General features: G+C 45.0%; 1 protein-coding gene across 4 annotated transcripts in view; it reads left to right on the forward strand.

Annotated features, from left to right (window-relative positions):
• The window catches only part of LOC131577483 (calpain-13-like), a 48,618-nt gene that overhangs the window by 17,766 nt on the left and 11,859 nt on the right, over positions 1 to 18,993 (forward strand). For 3 of the 4 annotated variants that reach the window (XM_058835379.1, XM_058835383.1, XM_058835380.1), the window contains 10 exons: positions 1,714 to 1,847; positions 3,723 to 3,897; positions 4,784 to 4,855; positions 6,600 to 6,685; positions 8,027 to 8,101; positions 9,418 to 9,584; positions 11,045 to 11,193; positions 14,268 to 14,428; positions 15,985 to 16,021; positions 17,595 to 17,657. In XM_058835379.1, the coding sequence (XP_058691362.1) occupies positions 1,714 to 1,847; positions 3,723 to 3,897; positions 4,784 to 4,855; positions 6,600 to 6,685; positions 8,027 to 8,101; positions 9,418 to 9,584; positions 11,045 to 11,193; positions 14,268 to 14,428; positions 15,985 to 16,021; positions 17,595 to 17,657 (1,119 nt within the window). The remainder of the gene's footprint in view (positions 1 to 1,713; positions 1,848 to 3,722; positions 3,898 to 4,783; positions 4,856 to 6,599; positions 6,686 to 8,026; positions 8,102 to 9,417; positions 9,585 to 11,044; positions 11,194 to 14,267; positions 14,429 to 15,984; positions 16,022 to 17,594; positions 17,658 to 18,993) is intronic. The other variant, XM_058835381.1, reaches the window with a different exon arrangement.

Raw genomic sequence — 18,993 nt, forward strand, 5'->3', positions numbered from 1 at the left:
AGTGAAGAACTTCCCTCTTTGCATCCTGCCTAAATAGCAATTCTTGGTTTTATTTACTACCACATTCACAGCTGCAGTACTTAAATCCCATAAAGGGATATAAAAAAATTTCATGAAGCCAGAATCAAGCCCAAAAGTGATCTTCTCTGAAAGCAGAACAGCTTCTCCCGTACCACTCTTGTACTTCCAGAGCACTCTAGGACTTCCCATGAAGTTTCTCTTTCCCTCTGCAGCTTTTTCTGTCTTTTTGAGCTCGGATGAGACCACCATCTGAAAGTCTGTGACAGTCAGGACAAAGCAGCTGTCTTTATGCAGCTGAAGAAAAGCACAGTGCTGCATTCAGACAGCCTCCAAGCTTGAGCTCCCTACCAAACATGGCCAAGGAACTTGACTTTTGGAAAAACATCACTCAGTGGGTTTGGACTGCAGTAATCCCCACAGCAAGTTCTGTACATTCTCCTTGTTTACCTGCTGTGTTTGCACATGAAGCACTGTGGGGAGGTGTGGCTGGATGTCACACCTTTTCTCAACACAGACCTGCTCCTAGGTGTTGCCTGATGACAGAAGGGCTCCTTGGGTGACTGAAAGGACAGCTCCTTTTGGACAGTCCTTTTGCCTGTCCCTCCTTTGGGCAGAGGACAGCCAGTGGAAGCCTTTTCCTCAAGCCCCTTCCAGCCAAAATCAAGCAGAACCTTCAGATCTCTCCTGGAGCTCAGCTTAGAGGTTCCAACCTTGCCACCTCCTGCCACCACTAATGCAGCAAGGGAGAGGCCTGGGTGAGGCAGAGCACAAGTAGGATCAGACCTGCTTTCAGCTGAGCAGTCTATAAGCTGCTTTGCTGCTGGGCAGATCTGGTCTTGTGCTTTTCTAGCAGAACAGCTCATTTTGGGTTTTTCATTGACCAAAGCTGTTGAAATAAAATCATGCTAGACTAAATCTATTGCTGGCATACTTCCACTAGAGTCCTTAGCATTACTGCAAATAAGAGCTTGGCCTCTTATGATTTCGAATCATGCTAAGCTACATTAATCTGCTAATGACTCTGGAAATGGCTCCTTTAGTTCATCCCAGCAGATCTCTATTCCTGTCTTTTCCCTTGAAAAGTTTCATCAGCTGGATCAGCTGGAGAAACACCTGCTCTGTCCACATGCTGGAGAGACTGCCTGTGTCCTTCTCATCCATCAAGGAGATGGATAACACCTCAAAACACTCTTTAGTCACTACACTGTCTCTGTCCATGACAGCGTGTCAGAGTCTTAATTGAAATACAGAAGAAAGAAAATTTAGAGGCTGGATCTTGACAGAGGCTCTCTGGCCAAGAGCTGTGCAGGGAAAATCCAAGTGTGGCTGAGGAGTGAGGCTCATGGAATCCACCTGTGTGATTGTTCTTTATCTTCTTGAAATCTTTCTATCACCCAAAAATGTTAGCATATTCCCTGTGTTGAATCTTTCCTCCTACTGATTGCAGGACTAGCTATGCTCCCCAAGGACTTTCCCTAGCACTGAGAAATCCAGCCAGTTGGTAACTTGATTAACAATGGGAACCATTAGCCTGAGGCAGTTCAGGAGAAAACTTACCCATATCCGTGCTTTAGATTAATTCCTGTGCTAATTCAGGAAGCTTTTTCTTTGCATGGGCATTAGTGCTTGAAAGAGGCTTGTTATTTTATTTACTCTCTTTTTAAGCTATATTTTTATTTTATTTATTTCCAGTTCTGGCAATATGGAGAATGGGTGGATGTAGTGATAGATGACCGGCTGCCATTCCTAAATGGAAGATACCTGTCTGTACATCCCCGAACTTCAAATGAATTCTGGCCATCCTTGCTGGAAAAAGCATATGCCAAGTAAATATGCCTGGTCTGTTCTTCCACCTAGTGCTGAATGCTTTCTGTGGTTGGTTTCACCCTCTGCTTTGTGCAAAGCACACAGGAAGGAGTTCAGGCTGACAGCTGCCTATGTGGTCCTGTCATTTATGCAAGGAGCTGTGGCTGCAGCCAACACAAACTGGAGATGTCGGCCTCGGGTTAGACCTAACTGTACCCAGCCCTAAAGGTAGCCAGCCCTAAATCTACGCAGTTCAGCTCTGGGATATTAATGCCTGAGAAGCAAAATTAGCAGGGCAATGGTTGGTGACACAAAAGGGCCTGGAATCTTCTTATTTTAGGCAAACTTCTTTGTCTCTGTTTTTCTTTCCACGTTATCCTGTTTAAGACTGCAGAGTCTAAGTAGGGATTACCTGTGTTTACAGTCACTAATCAGAAATCATGTGGACATTTGGAGCAGGCAATGAGAGGAAGCATGACTGAAGAACATGCCCAGGCACAGCACATGCACTCCTAGGACTCTCTGATCAGCTCTTACTTCACAAAGAGCTCTGACTCTTATCTGAGGCCCCTGGAGTATGCAGGGTAAATAATGCCTGATAAAGAGATAACAATTTTTAAAAATCCTCTGGAGAGGGAAGGGATCAGACTGTGGTCCCTTGATGTTTGCCCATTTCCCATTATTAAAAATGCTGAAGAAAAAGTCCTGTGTTATGGGTGGTATGAAGGGCTGGAACTTGGTACGTGATGCTGGTGTAACATCTGCAGTGCAGTGAAGTGGAGATGAAGAAAAGAGGAAATTTTGGCAGATTTGGTCAGGAATAAGGAAATGTTAAAGCAGCATGAGAGCAAATCAGGAAGAGAATGCATTTTGCCCTGAGATATCTCAGAAAAGTTGACTCAGGATTCAGTATCAATTTGCTGCATAAGGTTTTAATTACAATGCATACCAAACCTCTATTAAATTAAAGTTGCAAGCAATGCCGTTTATGAGATTCCCATTTGAGAAGTTATTCCCCAGCGCCCAAGACAAATTCTTTTCATCAGTGTAGGACAAGGACAACTCTTCAAAATACAATTAGCTGCAGACTTCATTTGATTACATTCATTAAATACAGCGTCTATGGTGGGGTTTAACAGCATGCTCTACCTGCTCTAAGTACGGCATGTTCCAGCTTATTTGCTGTCTCAATAAAAACCACACGATAAAAACAACAAGGACTGTGTTGGCAATATTAAATTATTATCCTATTATTGTGCTCTAGCAGAGTGAACTGGGAACAGTGCTGAGAACTCGTTTCTGCCTTGTCCTGGAAGCATGGGTAAATACCTTCACCTCTCTTTTCCTTTTTCTCATTTGCAAAAGGAATACTGGCCATTTTTGTGAAGAGTCCTGTATAACTATGATGCAGAAACTAACAGTTCAGCTTCATTTGACCTGAAACATCCGTTTGAACTAGTCACCCTTGGCTCCCTTCCTGCTCAGAAAAAAACCAAACCTGGATGCTTCAAGATGAGATGCAGCTCATCTTCCTAAAATGCTTGTGCTGGCATGAGATGCACCTTATTATTTTCCACTGTCTGTAAATGGCTCTGGACAGCTGCCTCAGATGGGGATGAATACATAGAAAAAGCTTTCCCTTTGTCTCATTCCTTCCACAAGACCTGTGCTGTGCCTGGCCAAGTATTTCGATCACGTTTCCTTTCATTACCTGGCCACAATGTCTGCACACCCCGGGCTCCCCTGGGCTCACCACCTCAATGCACACGCTCATTTTTAAAGCAAGCACTGTGCATTGTTTATGAAAACAGTGTAAGGACTAATTAACTCTCTCTTTTTTTTTTTTTCCTTTTTTCTTTTTGTTTTTTTTTTGATATTTTAAAATTTTTCCATAGGCTGCGGGGCTCCTACCAGAACCTGAATGGAGGCTACCTTTCAGATGCTTTAGTAGACCTCACAGGTGGAGTCCAAGTGCAGTTTTCATTGAAGGATCCGCCTCCTGATCTGGAGGAGATCCTGAAAGCAGCTGACAAATCTCGGTGCCTCATGGGGTGCAGCACCTCAGGCCAGGTGAGTCACAGGGCTGGTCACATGCCTGTCTCATTTACTGTGTTGGCACAAAGGTGGCTCTTTGGAGGGGAAAAGGAAGTCCATAACCACTCTGTAAAATTTATGGGTTTATGGGTTTATGGGTGCCTGAAGGGATCTTGGCAGCAGAAAGTAACGAAGGTTTTCCGGTAAGGAATGTAAAGGCATTTGGTCAGATGTAGATGTACTGGTCTGATGGAGAGGGGGCTGTGGCATCTCTCCTGGCTAATTCCACTGCAATAGAATGGTGTCCTCTTGCAGCAGGCCTGATTTCAGCCTCATAACTTTGTGATCAACACTGGCAAGGCCAAAACACACCTCTCTTCTGATGTAATGATTTCATTGTGGCTTGCAGGTTTACTGGTATTAATGAAGGGAAATTGCAAAAGGCTTTGTGATAGCGAGTACCTTTGATAAAATGTCTCCAAGGCTTCCCTTACAGCATGTGACATGTGACTGCAAAGTGTGTGACACTGCTCCTGTGGTGCCTACTTCCTCAGGACAGGAAGCTTCACTGCTGCAAACAAGCCAAGGACTATTCCCTTGGCTCAGGGAATAGGCTGAGAGTGGCAGGAAAATTTGGCAGTCCCCCAGTCTGACAGCAAGCCACCCAGACCAGGTCATTCTGCAGTTGCAGCAGCTCTGGACCATAGAAGAATTTGCAAAGATGTGTAGATTTGTTAAATTTCCTGCTTTGCTGATGGCTGCAGTGGGAACAGTCACATTCCTGTGGAGTATCTCAGTATCTCACAGCAGTGCTGCTGTGAGGCTTTGTTTAGTGCCGTGGTGAGTGACAGTGCTGGGAGCTGCTGACTATGTCCTTACAGTGTGGCAGAGAGCTAAAAGCTGTGCTTTCTCCCTTCTGCAGTCAAGGAGAAACATAGAGCTGAGGAATGGGATTGTACAGGGTCATGCCTACACTGTCACAGGAGCTGTGAAGGTAAGATCAGAGACTTGTTCCTGCCTGGACATCTTGGACTGACCATCCACAACAGGGAAGTTGTGCTGCTGTTCCAGTCAGAGTGATTTGAATTAGCTTCACACTTAGGGGGCATTGTTGAAAAGCACATAGTTCAAATTCCAAGAGATGTAAGGACTCTGGCACAAAGAAAGGAGGGAGGATATCCGAATCCATATTGTTTTCTAATGGAAAATGCAACTTTAATTTACGTTTGTTTTGGGACACTTCAGCAGAAAATACAACGTTTCTGGAGATTTTCATTCCATGCTGACTCTTAAAAAATGTGCTTTTGTGTTTCAAATGTAAGGAGAAGCACTGCCTGAAATAGTGGCATTTGTCACGTGATGCAAATCTACATTTGTTCAGCTCAATCACAAGCTGCCAAAAATCACTGTGTGAAAAGTAAATCGCTGGTTCAAGAACAGCGTTTCTCCATCTTTTAAAGCTGCTGTACTCATGCAGAACTGCTCCTGGCTGAATATTAATACTGATGATCTGAGAACCAATTTATCACATGGATCAAAAGAAATTAAGGATTTTTTACAGCCAGAAGTCAGAACATGGCTTAGCCCAGTAAGCTGTAGTGCACACAGGGAGAGTTAGCACTGAAGAGGGAAACCAAACAATAGCTATGCTGTCAAGCAAGATAGCTATGAAACATTTGAATCTTGGAACCTAAAGTACTTTGGAAAGGGGATGTTGCTTTCCCTAAGGTATTTTCTCCCTTATCCCTCTCTCTCTCTGTTGGTTTTCTCTATGAGCTTGGCTTTGGTTCATATCCCCTCATGCCATGGCATGCTTGGTGCTATCATCACAGCCAGTGTGCTGCTACTTGGAGAACACATTCTTATAGCCAAGGGGCTACTAAATGGAAAGATGGGGGTTGCCAAGCTCCAGAAAAGGCCCCAGCTGTCTCTTTGCAGGGCAGGGGCAGAAGGGTCCCTAATTCTGTTGGAGGAGAAGGCAGGCTGTTCCAGCCTCCTGCTGCTCCTGGTGTGTGCAGAGAGGAGGAACAGTCTTTGTCCCACTTAAAGAAGTGCCAAGACATCCGAGGCATTGTGCTAAGGGGAAATTATTAGAAGCTGGGCCTTTGCCTGGGAAGAGACTGCCATAGTATTGTTTCCAACACTGCCTGTGTGCATAAGGAGAGCCCAAAAACAAAGGTCTGCTTCTCCTTTCCACTTCCACCATTTTGGCTTCATTGGCAAGAGTTAGTTGCTTCTGACTTAAATCAGTGGCAGCAAAAGGAGGAAAGCACCAGACACCCCAGCTGTTGCAAACCACAGTATTGTAGCCACAGACCCACAGATTCTGTTTATTGTCAGCTCTCTGTGCTGACTGTTGGCTTTCACTCCAGGTAGTCTGGTGACCTCGTTCCTCAAAGTCTCTGCCTTTGCTGACTCACAGCATCAGATGTGCAGAATTAGGCACTGGAATTTCCCAAGGCTGTTGAATTCATGCAGTGTGACAGGAATGCTACTGCTTCTCCCTGTGTCAGCTATTCACTATCCTCAGGAAAGCAAAATGGGCACAGTTTTCTCTCACACATCATTCCTTTGCAATGTAGCAGAAGGCACTGATTTTTCGCTGCTGGGAAAATGAGATCAGATGTTAAATCTAGTCTCTAAGTGTAGAGGAAGTTCCATTTTCTTACCCTTCTCTTCACTGAATATCACAATTGTGAAAAACTCTGACTGGGTTTGTTTTTCTTTCCTCTTTACAGATCCCCTACAAGAATGGCTGGAAGCATATCATCAGGATCTGGAATCCATGGGGCCATGGGGAGTGGAAGGGGCCCTGGAGTGATGAGTAGGGTCTTAAAGATTTAATGTCATAGGAAATCAATCTTTTATAAGAACCTCTGCCCCACACCCATTTTCACAAAACAGATATTTCCAAATCAGCATTATTTCCATCTGCATAGCAGCTGCTTGCAGAAATACAACCCAGGGAACACTAATGCAGCTTTGCTAGGCTCAGGTGTTCCTTCTTGTCTGTGTATGCATTTTACCCAGTGCAAAATGCTACAGGAGTCATGGATGAAAGAGTTCTTATTTCCTGGAGTAAGCTCTGACCATGTCCTCAGATGCTGGCTGGCTGCTTCTGTGGAATTCTGCTGCAGCAATCACACATCCACCTTTCTCCTGTTTCTCCTGCTCCCATGAGTCTGACTCTGGGAAGAGGATGGTTAGATGGGTCCATGGAGCAGGGCAGAATTGAACACAGACGGACAGAAAGGCTCCTTGGTTATCCCAAAGGCAAAGTGCCAGGGAATGGCTTGAACTAATCTTTTGGATCCTTCATGCAGCTTTGGGGGGATGCAAGGACCACTTTGCTGCCTGTGTGGATAATCTAACATATTTTTCCTAAAGAAATGAATGACATAGACTGCAAGAGTGTTTTGTAAATAAATAGATTGTAGTTTTCCTTTTTGGAATTGCATCAGTGTTTCCATGATTAGAGAGATGTTCTTGCGACACTCTTAGATTATTTAATAGCATCCCAGCCCTCCCTGTTGCTAGGACCACACACAAAGCACTCTGCTGAGAAAAGTCAGGCTGGAGTGTTGTGTCTAGAAGGGTTGGTGGGTTGTGCAGACGTGTCAAAGGCTGGAATAGCTGCTCTCTGCTCTGGCAGCATCCTCCCATCCTTTTGCAAAGGTGAACTACAGTCCTAAGTGTAATTGAAATGTCAGTAGCACATTCCCAGGTAACCTGCACAGATCAATAAATTATTGATTCACGTGCTGCTTATTTATCTTAAACTCTGCAGAAAGTACAATTATCACTTAATTATAAACACTTTGCTTGGAAACAACAAGTTTGACTGGGTAATGTGCTCTCTACAGGTCAGTGTAATATCAGTGCTTCAGAGCCCTGTGCTTGGTGCCTCACTAACCTCTCCAGCATGGGGACAGGTGACCAGGACAGCGAGGAGGGTTCCCCACCCCAGGGTGGGCAGCTCAGGCATAGCACAGTCACAGAGTTTTATTTGCTGACCTTGCCTATGAAGGTATCACACAGAGTCCTGTTTCCAATGAGCAGTTTGTTTGTCCCTCCTGATCCCTCATGACCTGACAGGTTGGTTGGAGGAATAGGCTGAAAATGAAAAATTGTACCTCACATCTTGTTGATTTGTTCTTTTTTGCAGCTCTCCTCAATGGGACCGTGTTGAGCCTAAATACAGAGAAGCCCTACTCAGAAATAAGGATGATGGAGAATTCTGGTATTTCCCTATTGTTCCTTTGCCTACTGGGTTTTCTGTTTGCCTTTATTATGCAAAAAGTAATTTTGGCAGATCTCTGTTCTTGGTGGTGGCTCAAGGCACCCTGTGTTAGCTGTGTGCAAACAGCTCATTGGAGATTGTCCCGCCCCTGTGGTTTCAGAGGAAACAAGACCTGAAAAAATAGAGTTGGCCAAGATTAAGTGACAAGCTGATGAAAAAAAAATAGAAAAATGAGAGAAGTAAAAATCCAGCCCTCTGATGCCTGGTCATTTTGTCACACTGCCTTTCATAAAGTGTGTGGTTTGAACCTTGGACTGACAGATGCTGAAGGGGACAGCTGGCTAAGCAGGTCACTGAGCTTGTGCACTTGACTTCTCTGCAGGTGCTTGTGGTTTTTCACTGCCTCTGATTGCTCTCAGATACAGCTTAGCCATGCGTGGGCTGTCCCTTAGAAAAACTGATTATTCAGAAAGTGCACACGTGCCCTGTGGGGCTCTGAGGAAAGCATGGCGACAGCAGGTGGGTCTGAAATACACACTTGAGGCTTGAGTGAAGCATGAGCGTGGGACAGAACACTGGAGGTACAGAAGCTGGAGGTGGCAGGACAGGGCTCCAGCAAGATACCCCAAACATATCCTGTGGTTTGCCCTGGGCATTAGGGGCGGTTAGGGCAGCCCAAAATGCATTGAGAGCTGAGCTCTTCTGCAAGGTATAGCAGCCAGCAGAGCTGCAGGTGCCTGCAGTGCTCTCAGTAATCCCTTTTTAAAGGCATGGGGTGAATGTGGATACCTAACTGGTGTCTGCACAGAATCACAGGTCAGGCACAGGGTTGTGATGATTGTGGAATACTCCTATGAGGGACACTTCTCAACCTCTCTGGGAAACATGTTCCAGCGTGTGGTCAGTTGCACAGTAAAGAAATTCTTCCTCGTATTCAGGTGGAACTTCCTGGGCATCAGTTTCTGCCCATTGCCTCTGATTCTATTGATTGGCATCACCAAGCAGAGCTTGATCCAGCCTCTGACACCTTCCCTTCAGATGCTGACATTGATGAGGTTCCCTCTCAGGGTTGAACAACCCCAGCTCCCTCAGCCTTTTCTCAGAAGGGAGATGCTCCAGTCCCTTGATCATCTTCATAGCCCTCCACTAGACCTGCTCCAGGAGCTCTGTGTCTCTCTTGTACTCAGGAGCCCAGAGCTGGACACTCCAGATGTGCCTCTCCAGGGCTGAGCAGATGGCCAGGATCACCTCCCTCATCTCCTGGCAATTTTCTTCTGTCTTCAACTGAATGATGAGATTTTCCTCCTTCTCTGCAGGATGTCCTGTGAGAACTTCCAGGAGCAGTTTTCATGGCTGTATATATGTAACAACACCCCAACATTTCTGGACTTTGGAGATGAGCACTACACAACGTGGTCTCTGAACAGCTACACCAGCCTGTGGAGCCCAGGCCTTCCCACGAGGAGGAACCGCTATTCCCAGGGTAATGGATGCTCAGTACCCGGTCATCTCCTCCTCTCACTGATGCTTACAGTGAAACATTCACTCTGAGCACCGAATTGCAGAAGTATTGATTGCCAGTTGTTAATGCCTGCCTTTCCCCATTACAGCACTTATCAGCTAAACAGGCAGAAACAAAGAAACAGCACTGTCTGCTGAGTTAAAACGGGAGACTTGTGATTTAGGAACCCTGGACTCTTTATGTCAAAATGAGCTTGTAAATCTTCTTTCAGCCAGTTGCAGTAGGTGTTGCTGGGGACCTCATCAGAAAGTCTGGTCTTTCAAATATGGTGTTGATTTTACAGAGCAAAAAAGTACTCTGAAATTAAATGGATATGGAATGAAAAAAATGTGCTACAAAGCTCTATTTTTTAGGGTAAAAAGGTCTTTGGGCTGATAAGGCTGGTGTTTTTACTACCTGTGCAAGAACTCTTCTGGCACTGTAAGCTCCAATCAGTAGTAGTATATTTTTATCTTATCTCATCTCACTTTTTTTTTTTTTTTTTTTAGAGCTGCATCAGTATTTGGGCTTTGTGTTTTTAATCTAGGATGGTAATACCTGATCAGTGAAGAGGCTTGACTTCAAGAGCCTTGACCTAGCAGCAAACAGGTTTTGGCTTACAGATTTCAGGCCCCTGCTCCTAACCTGATCACCAGGTCTCAAGGTGTGGTAACAAAGCCATGTCTGTGCTGCTGCACACCACAGTCACTGGGACTGGGCAGGGAGATGCAGGGGCTGAACTGAGAGTGTGCAGGCAGAGCCATTTTCTTTGGAGCTGTGTTTTCCAACAGCCCTCTAGTAAAGTCCCTGTCCAAGTACAATCGTTCTAATTTGCAACTTTCAGGGCCACCCAGCACAGGGATCTGGCTTAAATTCTACTTTACTGCCATCTCAATACTTTTTTCCCAGTTTGGGTACTTCATTGTTTGTTTTTTCTTTTTTTTTAAATCAGGAATGCTTCCTGTTAATGCCTTGGCCAAAAAGCAGCTGTTTCCCTCTGGTGCTTGACATTCTGTCTGTCCATCACAAACATCAGCAGTGGGGGAGGAGAGGATAGCTTTGCACCATTTTGTCCTTTTCTGTGTGTTTAATCTCAAAGCCACAGTCCTTTTCAGCTCAGCCTCTGGGTCAGGTGCCTGACTGTGAGCCACTGCTTTTCTGCTGCTGGGAAAGTGTGCCATGCAGGTGAAGCAGATGGGGGGTCTGAGAAATCCACACGACTTCTGTGACTTTGCCAGAGATTTCTAAAATGACAAATGTGCAATTAGTTTACCTCCAGATGCCTCAGCTTCTGGTGCTAGTGTGGAGACTCGAGTGCTCTGTTGTATTGAAAGGATCTTGGAGCAGTGACTGCCTGTTCCTCTGGGTCCACACAAGCAAGATTTTACACAATAGGCTGGAACATCTCTGTGCCTGCTGTTAACCTATTAACACTTTCTCAGCAGGTGCAGCTTCAACAAACCCTCAGTATTTTTTCAGAGTTCTAGATCACAACCCAAAAACCTATAATGTAGCGATTTCACTCATGCAAAAACACGGTGAGCATGTGCAGGATGAAAAAAACCTGAAGATTGGCTTCTTCATCACCACGGTAAGCACAATCAGATGTCATGTAGGCACTGTTGTTCTCTGTGTGGTTTATTTTACCTGTATGTGGGAGTGAAAGACTGAATTGCCTTTTGGTCTTTTTAAAAGTCAGTATGTGGTGTGAATTTCTGGGTGCCTTCCATTGTAGAAACTCTGAGTAAAAATAGAGTTTAGCAGGCTTAGTTTCTTTTATTCATGTCTTAAGGAACAAAGGTGGCACATTTATTTCTGTAGCACCCCAGAACAGCCCTGGGAAACTCAGGGAGTCCCTGGGTTAGAAGATGTGCCAGGGCAATATCCTCTGTACAGCAGTACTGGTGACATGCCATGCTGGCTGGGCACAAGGCATGACAGCCAGCACTAGCCACAGCCCTCGAGCAGCATTCCAGCTACAGTAGGGAAGCAGATGGTCTCTCGTCCCCCAAAGTGGGCCTGTCTTACTCATCCTCCTGTTTTCTATCTGAAAAGCTTTGTAGAAACATTTACAAAACACATGAGAGCCTTTGCTTGAGACCAGTGTAGAGGAAATCCACTCAGATACCTGGGACCTGCACTACAATTTCTCTGGGCTTTTGTCTTGGTGGCTGTCCAGAGAGGTGCCTTTTCAAGCTGTTCTCAGAGCATTGCCAGGCTCACTGAAAGCACAGTTACTAGTGTGGATGGATGCTAACCCTTCCCAAAGTATTTTTGTTGTTGGCTGATGACTGTGGGAGGCTATTGTTTTAATCCCAAAGACTAAAAAGGAAGCAGGGATTGCTATAACCCTAATTTCTCCTCATTCTCTTCATTACTGGAGAGGTTTGTTCTAGTCCCAGACTTTAAATAATTGATGCTGTGAGTTTAACAGCTCCTCATAAAGGGAGAGCATGGCTTTGTAGCTCATAAAAAAAGTGTGTCTGAGAAATAAAAGATGTCATTAAAAGGGCATCCCTCCAGCAAGTGGAGCTCACTATCCCTATGGGAAGATATCCTCTGCCCCGTGCGGGTATCAAGCCTGCAGGAGTCCATTGGGCCAGCTGTGCCACTGAGAAAGAGTTCCTGCTCCTGGTAAACAGGGAATTTCTTCTTCCAGCATCCCCAAAAGTCACCAGATATGGAGGTCTCTGTGTGCACATGCATGATACACGTCCACCTTGATTAGTTACTCATTTTAGGAGAAGTGACCTTCACTGGGAGGTGATGATTTAGGTCTTGGTTCCCTCAAAAAAGGGGTTATTTAATCAGGAAGCAGACTAGGAGACAGATTTTCTCTATTCTTTCTTCATATTTAAAATTTTTCTTCCCCTCCAGTTGATGGTCAGGTGTGTTTTCTCTCTCTTGGTATGAGATGGACCAAGGATGGATGACCCTCAATAATGAGTTTGTCCAGCCTGGATGAGATGGCCTCTGTGGCTGTCAGCCCATAGCTCACCTCAGGCTCCCTCTGGGCTCAGGTCACTTGGGTTTCTGACCTTAGGAGTGATCTCCTACACAGGAGCTGAAGGGCAGGGCCAGAACAGAGCATTACTGGAGCCACCAGGATTACTGGAGCACCTTGGCAGTGAGGGCAAGGGAACAGTTAGGCTGCTCTGTCACACCATAGCTTTTATTAATAGAAACAATATTATACAGGTGCATATTCACACAGAGGACTATACAGACAACATTCCCTCATAGACACACACGAAGTATTTTAATATGAGAGCTGCTCTACCAGCTCCTCACAGCCAGCCTGGTGTCCTGTCCTGGTAGAAGCAAAAGCCAAGTCCAGGAGCTAAAACCAGAGTGGGTGTGCGTGCCATTCCTTCCCTTTATTTCCCAGTGTTCAGCCTCAGTGCCTGAGGGCAGTCAGAGCATCTGTGGGTAAAAGTTTACAGGGGGTTTCTTTGCACAGGGATAGTGCAGTTGGCAAGATTCATGTGGCTTCACTCTTCCTCCCTGATCCTCTTTCTCTGCCATGATTCATTAGCAGCATCATCCTGGCTGTTCGGTACCTTTTGAGACACATCAAATTGTTGCTGTGAAGTAAAAGGAGTATTACCCCTTGGCAGGATGAGAGCAGAACGCAGTGCAGGCAAGGATGCAAACCAGAATGGACATATCTGATAGCTCTAGGAAGCCTTTGATTAAATATAGACGTGGAACACTAATACATGGCTGTGAGGGAAGTTTAATGTTGTGTGATAGAGCTGAGAAATGTATAGAGGCTGATTCTTATCTCACACCGGTTTTGATTCTGTTGAGATATTAATCTGCTTCTGCTTTTTACCAGAAGGAATGTGGAATAAGGCTCAAAAGTGGAGGAAGAAAAGTATTACACCATTTATTTCTTTGCAGCACTTCTCATTTCTATCTGCTCAAGATCTGACCCATAATACTTGGCAGTCTGTGTACCTCCCAGCCGTCTGTAACAGTAGTCATCCTATTTTTTTTTTCCTTCCAAAATAGCAGTTTTATGTTATTGTCTCCCAAAGGCATGGCTCATAAATAACTCTGCCACGCTGTATAACCATTCTAAATGGAATTTATACACGCTGATATATTTTGGGGAATATGTTAAGGAAGGGTTTTTTATTATGCTATCTTTACATGTCATCATAGTAATAGCTGTTGCATTATATTTGTTTCATCTCAGCAAAAAAATATACTGGAATATAGGATGAAAGATCAGAAGACTTTGTTTTCTTGTGACACTTGCTGGTTTGGATTTGGGTTCTTGAAGCATTGTCATTTGGGTGACGTGCTTAGAGGACTCTCTGACCTCTTTGAGCACAGAAGATCTCAGGGAAATTTTTAGTAATAGTATTCATCCTTGATTCCTTTGTGAACTCTGCTTAATGTTAATTGAAGTTCTCTTCAAATCTCCTTACACTCATTTTGGCTTCTGCTTCTTTCAGTTCCTCCACCTTTGAGCAACTTTGATACGTCCTTGAAAAAAGTCTGTCCCCTGGATGGGCTTTTTGGGCCACTGGGGAGGTTGAGGCGTGATAGATGCAGTGTGCATTCAGAGGGGTGTGGGAATGGAAGGCTGCTGGGAGTGTGCTTTCTGATTTACTCTGGTTCCTAGCAGGAAGACAGACAGCTGTATTTTTCTTTCAGGAGAACTCCAGAGTTCTGAAGCAAATCTTTATCCGGACCCGAGATGTGACCGGCTACTTTATCTTGAGCCCGGGAACCTACGCCATTGTTCCTGCTGCAACAGCGGAGCAGGAATTCAAATTTCTCTTACGAATTTTCATAAAGAGTCAAGACTACAATGAGTAAGATGATGCACACTCCTTAAAGGCCCCTGACTCACAGCCTGCCAGGAATTAACTATTTAATGTCAAGATAACTGATGTGGCAATTTGCTTTTAGTATATGCTTGGAGGGTGGGGAAGGCACAGAGGAGTGTAAAGCACCTGTTGAGGGGGATCAGTCCTGCACTGCAGAGCAGGGCAGGAGCTCATCTGCAGCCACTGAGGGTCTCAGCTTTGGTACAAAGAGCCACACAAGGGAGCCATAATTGTCAGATATGTCCTCGAACCCTGATTGTGGGAACATTTCTCTTTGCTGAAAGGAGGATTGGGAGCTTGATTTCCCTAATTCTTGACAGCTGTTCATTAGTTTCTTATGTTCTGCTGGCTGGATGCCAGATGGACCACGTCCCATTCTGCTCAGAGTGGGACCTGGAGAGGCCAAGAGCAAAGAAAGGCCTCGATCCTTTCACTCAGCCACCCCATAGACAGGCAGGGCTCCCTGTAGGCATGAGAGCAGCCTTGAAGATAAGTTCAGTGGAAAAATGGTATCTGAGTTCATGCAAAAGCAGCTATTACCACACACACACATTGACATTACCACATGAATATTTGGGTGTGGTTTACTCCAGGTAAGCAAGCTTTGAGTCCCAGCATTCACCAAATGACCTGCGAGCATCAGCTGTGCAGTGCCTTCAGCAAGCTTTAGAGTAGATGTGATTGCAGCTCTTACCTCACTGGCCCATATCTTAATAATGAGATTGCTTTCCAGGCTTTGGCCCCTGGCAAAAATAGCCCAGAACCAACTGAGGCAACTCCTGAGTTATGGAGAGCAAACACAAGGAGTCCGTGCTGTGGGCTGGACTGCCTTCAGCAGGGTGAGTCATTTATGAGACAGCTCAGCCCTGGAACTGAGTTTTCAGGAGAGCCTCTGACCCTCACAGACCTTCCTGAGCTAGGCCAGGTGTGGATGTGACCTTCCAGTGGGTCTTTGCAGCACTTACCTATACAGATGTTATAAAAATAGAACCTGGCTTGTCTAATTTCTCTGCCACAAGCAAAACTCAAGTACCGAATGTGGCTGACAAGTGTGCCTTAGAAACAGTGACCCTGGCCCAGTTTCAGGCAGTCTGGAAACATTTAGATGTTGCCTTTTAATAGCTCAAATGCTGTTTTTGATTCCTGACTGTTAAGCTGGGCAAAGAGAAAGGAGGTGAAAAATCTCTGTGGCTGAAGGCAGGGCAGCTCTGTATTCTGCATGGAGGTTAGTCCTGGCATGCTCAGGGTGAGACAAGCTACCCTTTCTCTGCTTTTAGTGCCAACAGAGCTGGCTTGGGGAAGGCAGTGACCCCAGAGCAGCTGGAGACTCAGACCTGTCTGTGCCTGTTTGCACAGAGAGACCCAGGAGTGGTGCAGCAGCCTTGTCTGAGCTGGGCCAGGCTGGGCCATGGGTGCTGAGCATCTTGTGGGGCTGTGGGCTGGCTGAGTGCTGCTGGTGGTGCCTGCCTTCTGCCACAGCTGCAAATCAGTGCTCTGGAAAGGCCTCTTTTCTCCCTGTTTGATTCTTGTAACTCTTCTAGGAACTCAAACTCCACGACCGGCCCAGTGCTGCCAATGGTAAGAGTCTGAAAACTGGTGAAGGTGCTGATGGTGATCATTTGGTCACCCTTTACTGACTCCTCTTCACCTGTTTTTTTCTCCCTTTACCACCCACTACTGTCCCAGAGTTTGACTCTGGCACCCTGCAACTTTGCTGGCCACCTCTCTAGAGAGATGGGAGTGACAACAAAGCCCTTCCTCTTCTCATATCTTTTTCAGAGCCTGATTTTTGAGGAAACAGGTCTTATACAGTCCCTTTGTCAGCCTGTCCATCTGTCCTTTTCACCTCACCATCTTTAACACTTTGACAAACCAAATAAATATAGGAGGGGAGAGAGCACTTAAAACCTTCTAAATTCTTTCAGTGTCTGTAAGATGGGTATATATCTATGGGGGAGAGAGACAAACTTAATTCCTGTGAGTGGAATTGGACATGCCTTCTCCATGGGAATGATGTAATTTAAGTGCTTGGACCTTATAAAGCACAGGAGTCTATAGGGATGAAACTCAAATCAGATTTCTGCTTATTTTCATCAGGATGAAAGAGACAGAGACATAAAGCAAACTGCACTTTGAAACTGGCTGCATCTCTAGTTCAACCCACATATTTTCCTCTCCAGTCCAGCTACTGTGGGTTTTTTGACTTGCTGTGAGCTGTGCACATCGCCAGGGCTGGTCCAGTCTTGCTAGTCCCACCAGCAAAACCCTGACACTGAGAGGCTGCTATTTACAGCCTTCAGAGACACAGATCTTTGAAGCCAGGGGTGAGAAGCTGCTTCTGGAGAGCAGAGAACAGCCCTTTCCTTGTGACTCATTTTCCAGCACACAATTAAGCCCCATTAGAGGGGTAGTGTAAATGGTGACTTTTTATCTCTTTCCACTGACAGGCTGTCAGTTTACCTGACTTTAGTCCTTAGTCAATGTTTTGACTTTGATGAATTGTAGTACCCACAGTTTCTGCTCCTGTTCAGGTATTTGGGCTTCTTTGGTATGAAGTATCTCACACAGAGACGAAGACATTGGGTCTTGGGCTTGGAGTTTTTTTTCTGAAAACTTTATAATGTTAAGGATAATTCCCCTTAATGCCAGGTGGATCGTTTCACTGGAAGGTTGAAAAAAATCACATAACCATTGAATTGCAATTGCTCAGATATAGTCCAAGCTTATCCTGGGGTTGAGAAGGTACAAGAGAAAGGAAAAGTCAACTCATGCTCTATTTTCTTGGTTCCCATGAATCTCCATGTGCCCTGAGCAGTGGTCCCAACCAAGGTCTGCTAATAAGGATCAGGCCTTGTGTCTTTATACTGAGGTACTGACTTGCTGAATTCCACCCTGGATGTGTTCTGTCATCTTCCTGAGGCACTGAACTGCTCCTTCCTGGTTGTACTAACTGCTGACATCTGAAATATGTTGCTTCTTTCATTGCAGTAGCAGTTGCTCACTCCTAGTCAACTTTATTTTGGGGGTGTGAAAACTGCAGCCTGTGCTGTACATTCCCTGCCCCTCTAAAGTGTTGCTTGGATTGGCAGACTTTTGTCTCCAGTTGTTTTGTAGCTGAATTATTTATGTCTGCTCTTTGTTTTTGATGCAGGATGTATCAAGACAGAACCAGGACAGCTCCTATAAGGCTCTTTTCCTAAGATATGCTAAGCAGGTACCCTCTCTAAAACATATTGTTGAAAAAAAAATAATAAAAATATGACATCTGGACTTGAAAAAAGAAAAACTGATCTATGGTGTTGATACAAATCCATTTAGAATTTTTTTTTTTTTTTTTTTTTGGAAATGTAGCTTCATCCTCAAGTGGATACCCTGAAAATGGTATTGATTGACCTGCCAAAACCCCCAGAAATATGGGACATTCAGCTGGGATAGATTGTCTAGTGCTATATATCAGTGGACTATTGGAGATTTATAGTTATGCTGGTGATAGGCTTGCATGTGTACTTTCTTTTTCTTTTTTTTTTATTATATTTTCATTTGGTTTGTTTTTTTTGCTGAAAGCAATTAGAAAGTCTTGGGCAGTCCCCCCCTCTCATCAGCATCATTTTCCATTTGCCTTCTCAGCACTTGGGAACCAGACATCAGTCAGCGTTTGAGTAATTGATTCCTGCTCTTTCAGAGCCAAGCTCTGTGCTCACAGGAGATGCTTTTAATGGTTTAATAAACTGTTATAAAGAACTCCTTGACTAAGTCAAGAGGAAAAAAATCACTGTCAAAAGTCTCTGCACAATGAACCTCTTGCAGTTAATGGTTATATCAATGCGTGAAGGTGAAAATGAGCACGGGCTGCCACGCCGGGTGGCCCGGGGGTGGCTCGGGGGGGAGGCAGGGATCACTGATGGGCAGCTCCGGGGGAAGCAGCTCCTGTTCTCCCAGCCCACCTGCACAGCTGCCTGCTGTGCTGCCCATCCCTGCAGAACAAAGCCCACGGTGATGGCAGTGCCTGTACTGTGTATAAGTAAAGCCTTACGAAAGAAAAGCCTTGTTGCCCTTATAGAACCATAACTCAAGCCTACTACTTCAGCTAAGTAGAAGAAAACTATAAGAGAGTGACTCAACTAAAATAAGAGTTAAAAAACCGTAAAAAGACATAAGAAATGTGCTACAGAATCTGCTACATATCCACATTGTAGTGTACAGTGATTAACAGTAGTTAACAGTAGTAGTTACAGTTAGTTAACATAAGCTTATTGTGCCTTAAAACTACGTAAAGTAATAACCAGCTAGCTACTGAAAAAGCCTAACTTTTACAATTACCACCATCTTCAACATCAATCTTGTGTCCACCATTGTGCCTGTAACTCCTCTGCAGCTGTAGGGAAGAACTTGGAGTGGCTTGGCAGTGTAGAGGGCCTTGTTATGCTCCAGAGAGGATGCTGCTGCTCCTTTGGTACATAAACAGGGGTTCTTAGTTGCCACAGTGCCTGAGAAAAAAAAGCTTTTGGGCAAAATTGACACAGGAGAAAACTTTATGCTCACAGATCTCT

Source organism: Poecile atricapillus, chromosome 3 (assembly GCF_030490865.1).
Source record: "Poecile atricapillus isolate bPoeAtr1 chromosome 3, bPoeAtr1.hap1, whole genome shotgun sequence".
NCBI classification, from domain to species: Eukaryota; Metazoa; Chordata; class Aves; order Passeriformes; family Paridae; genus Poecile; species Poecile atricapillus.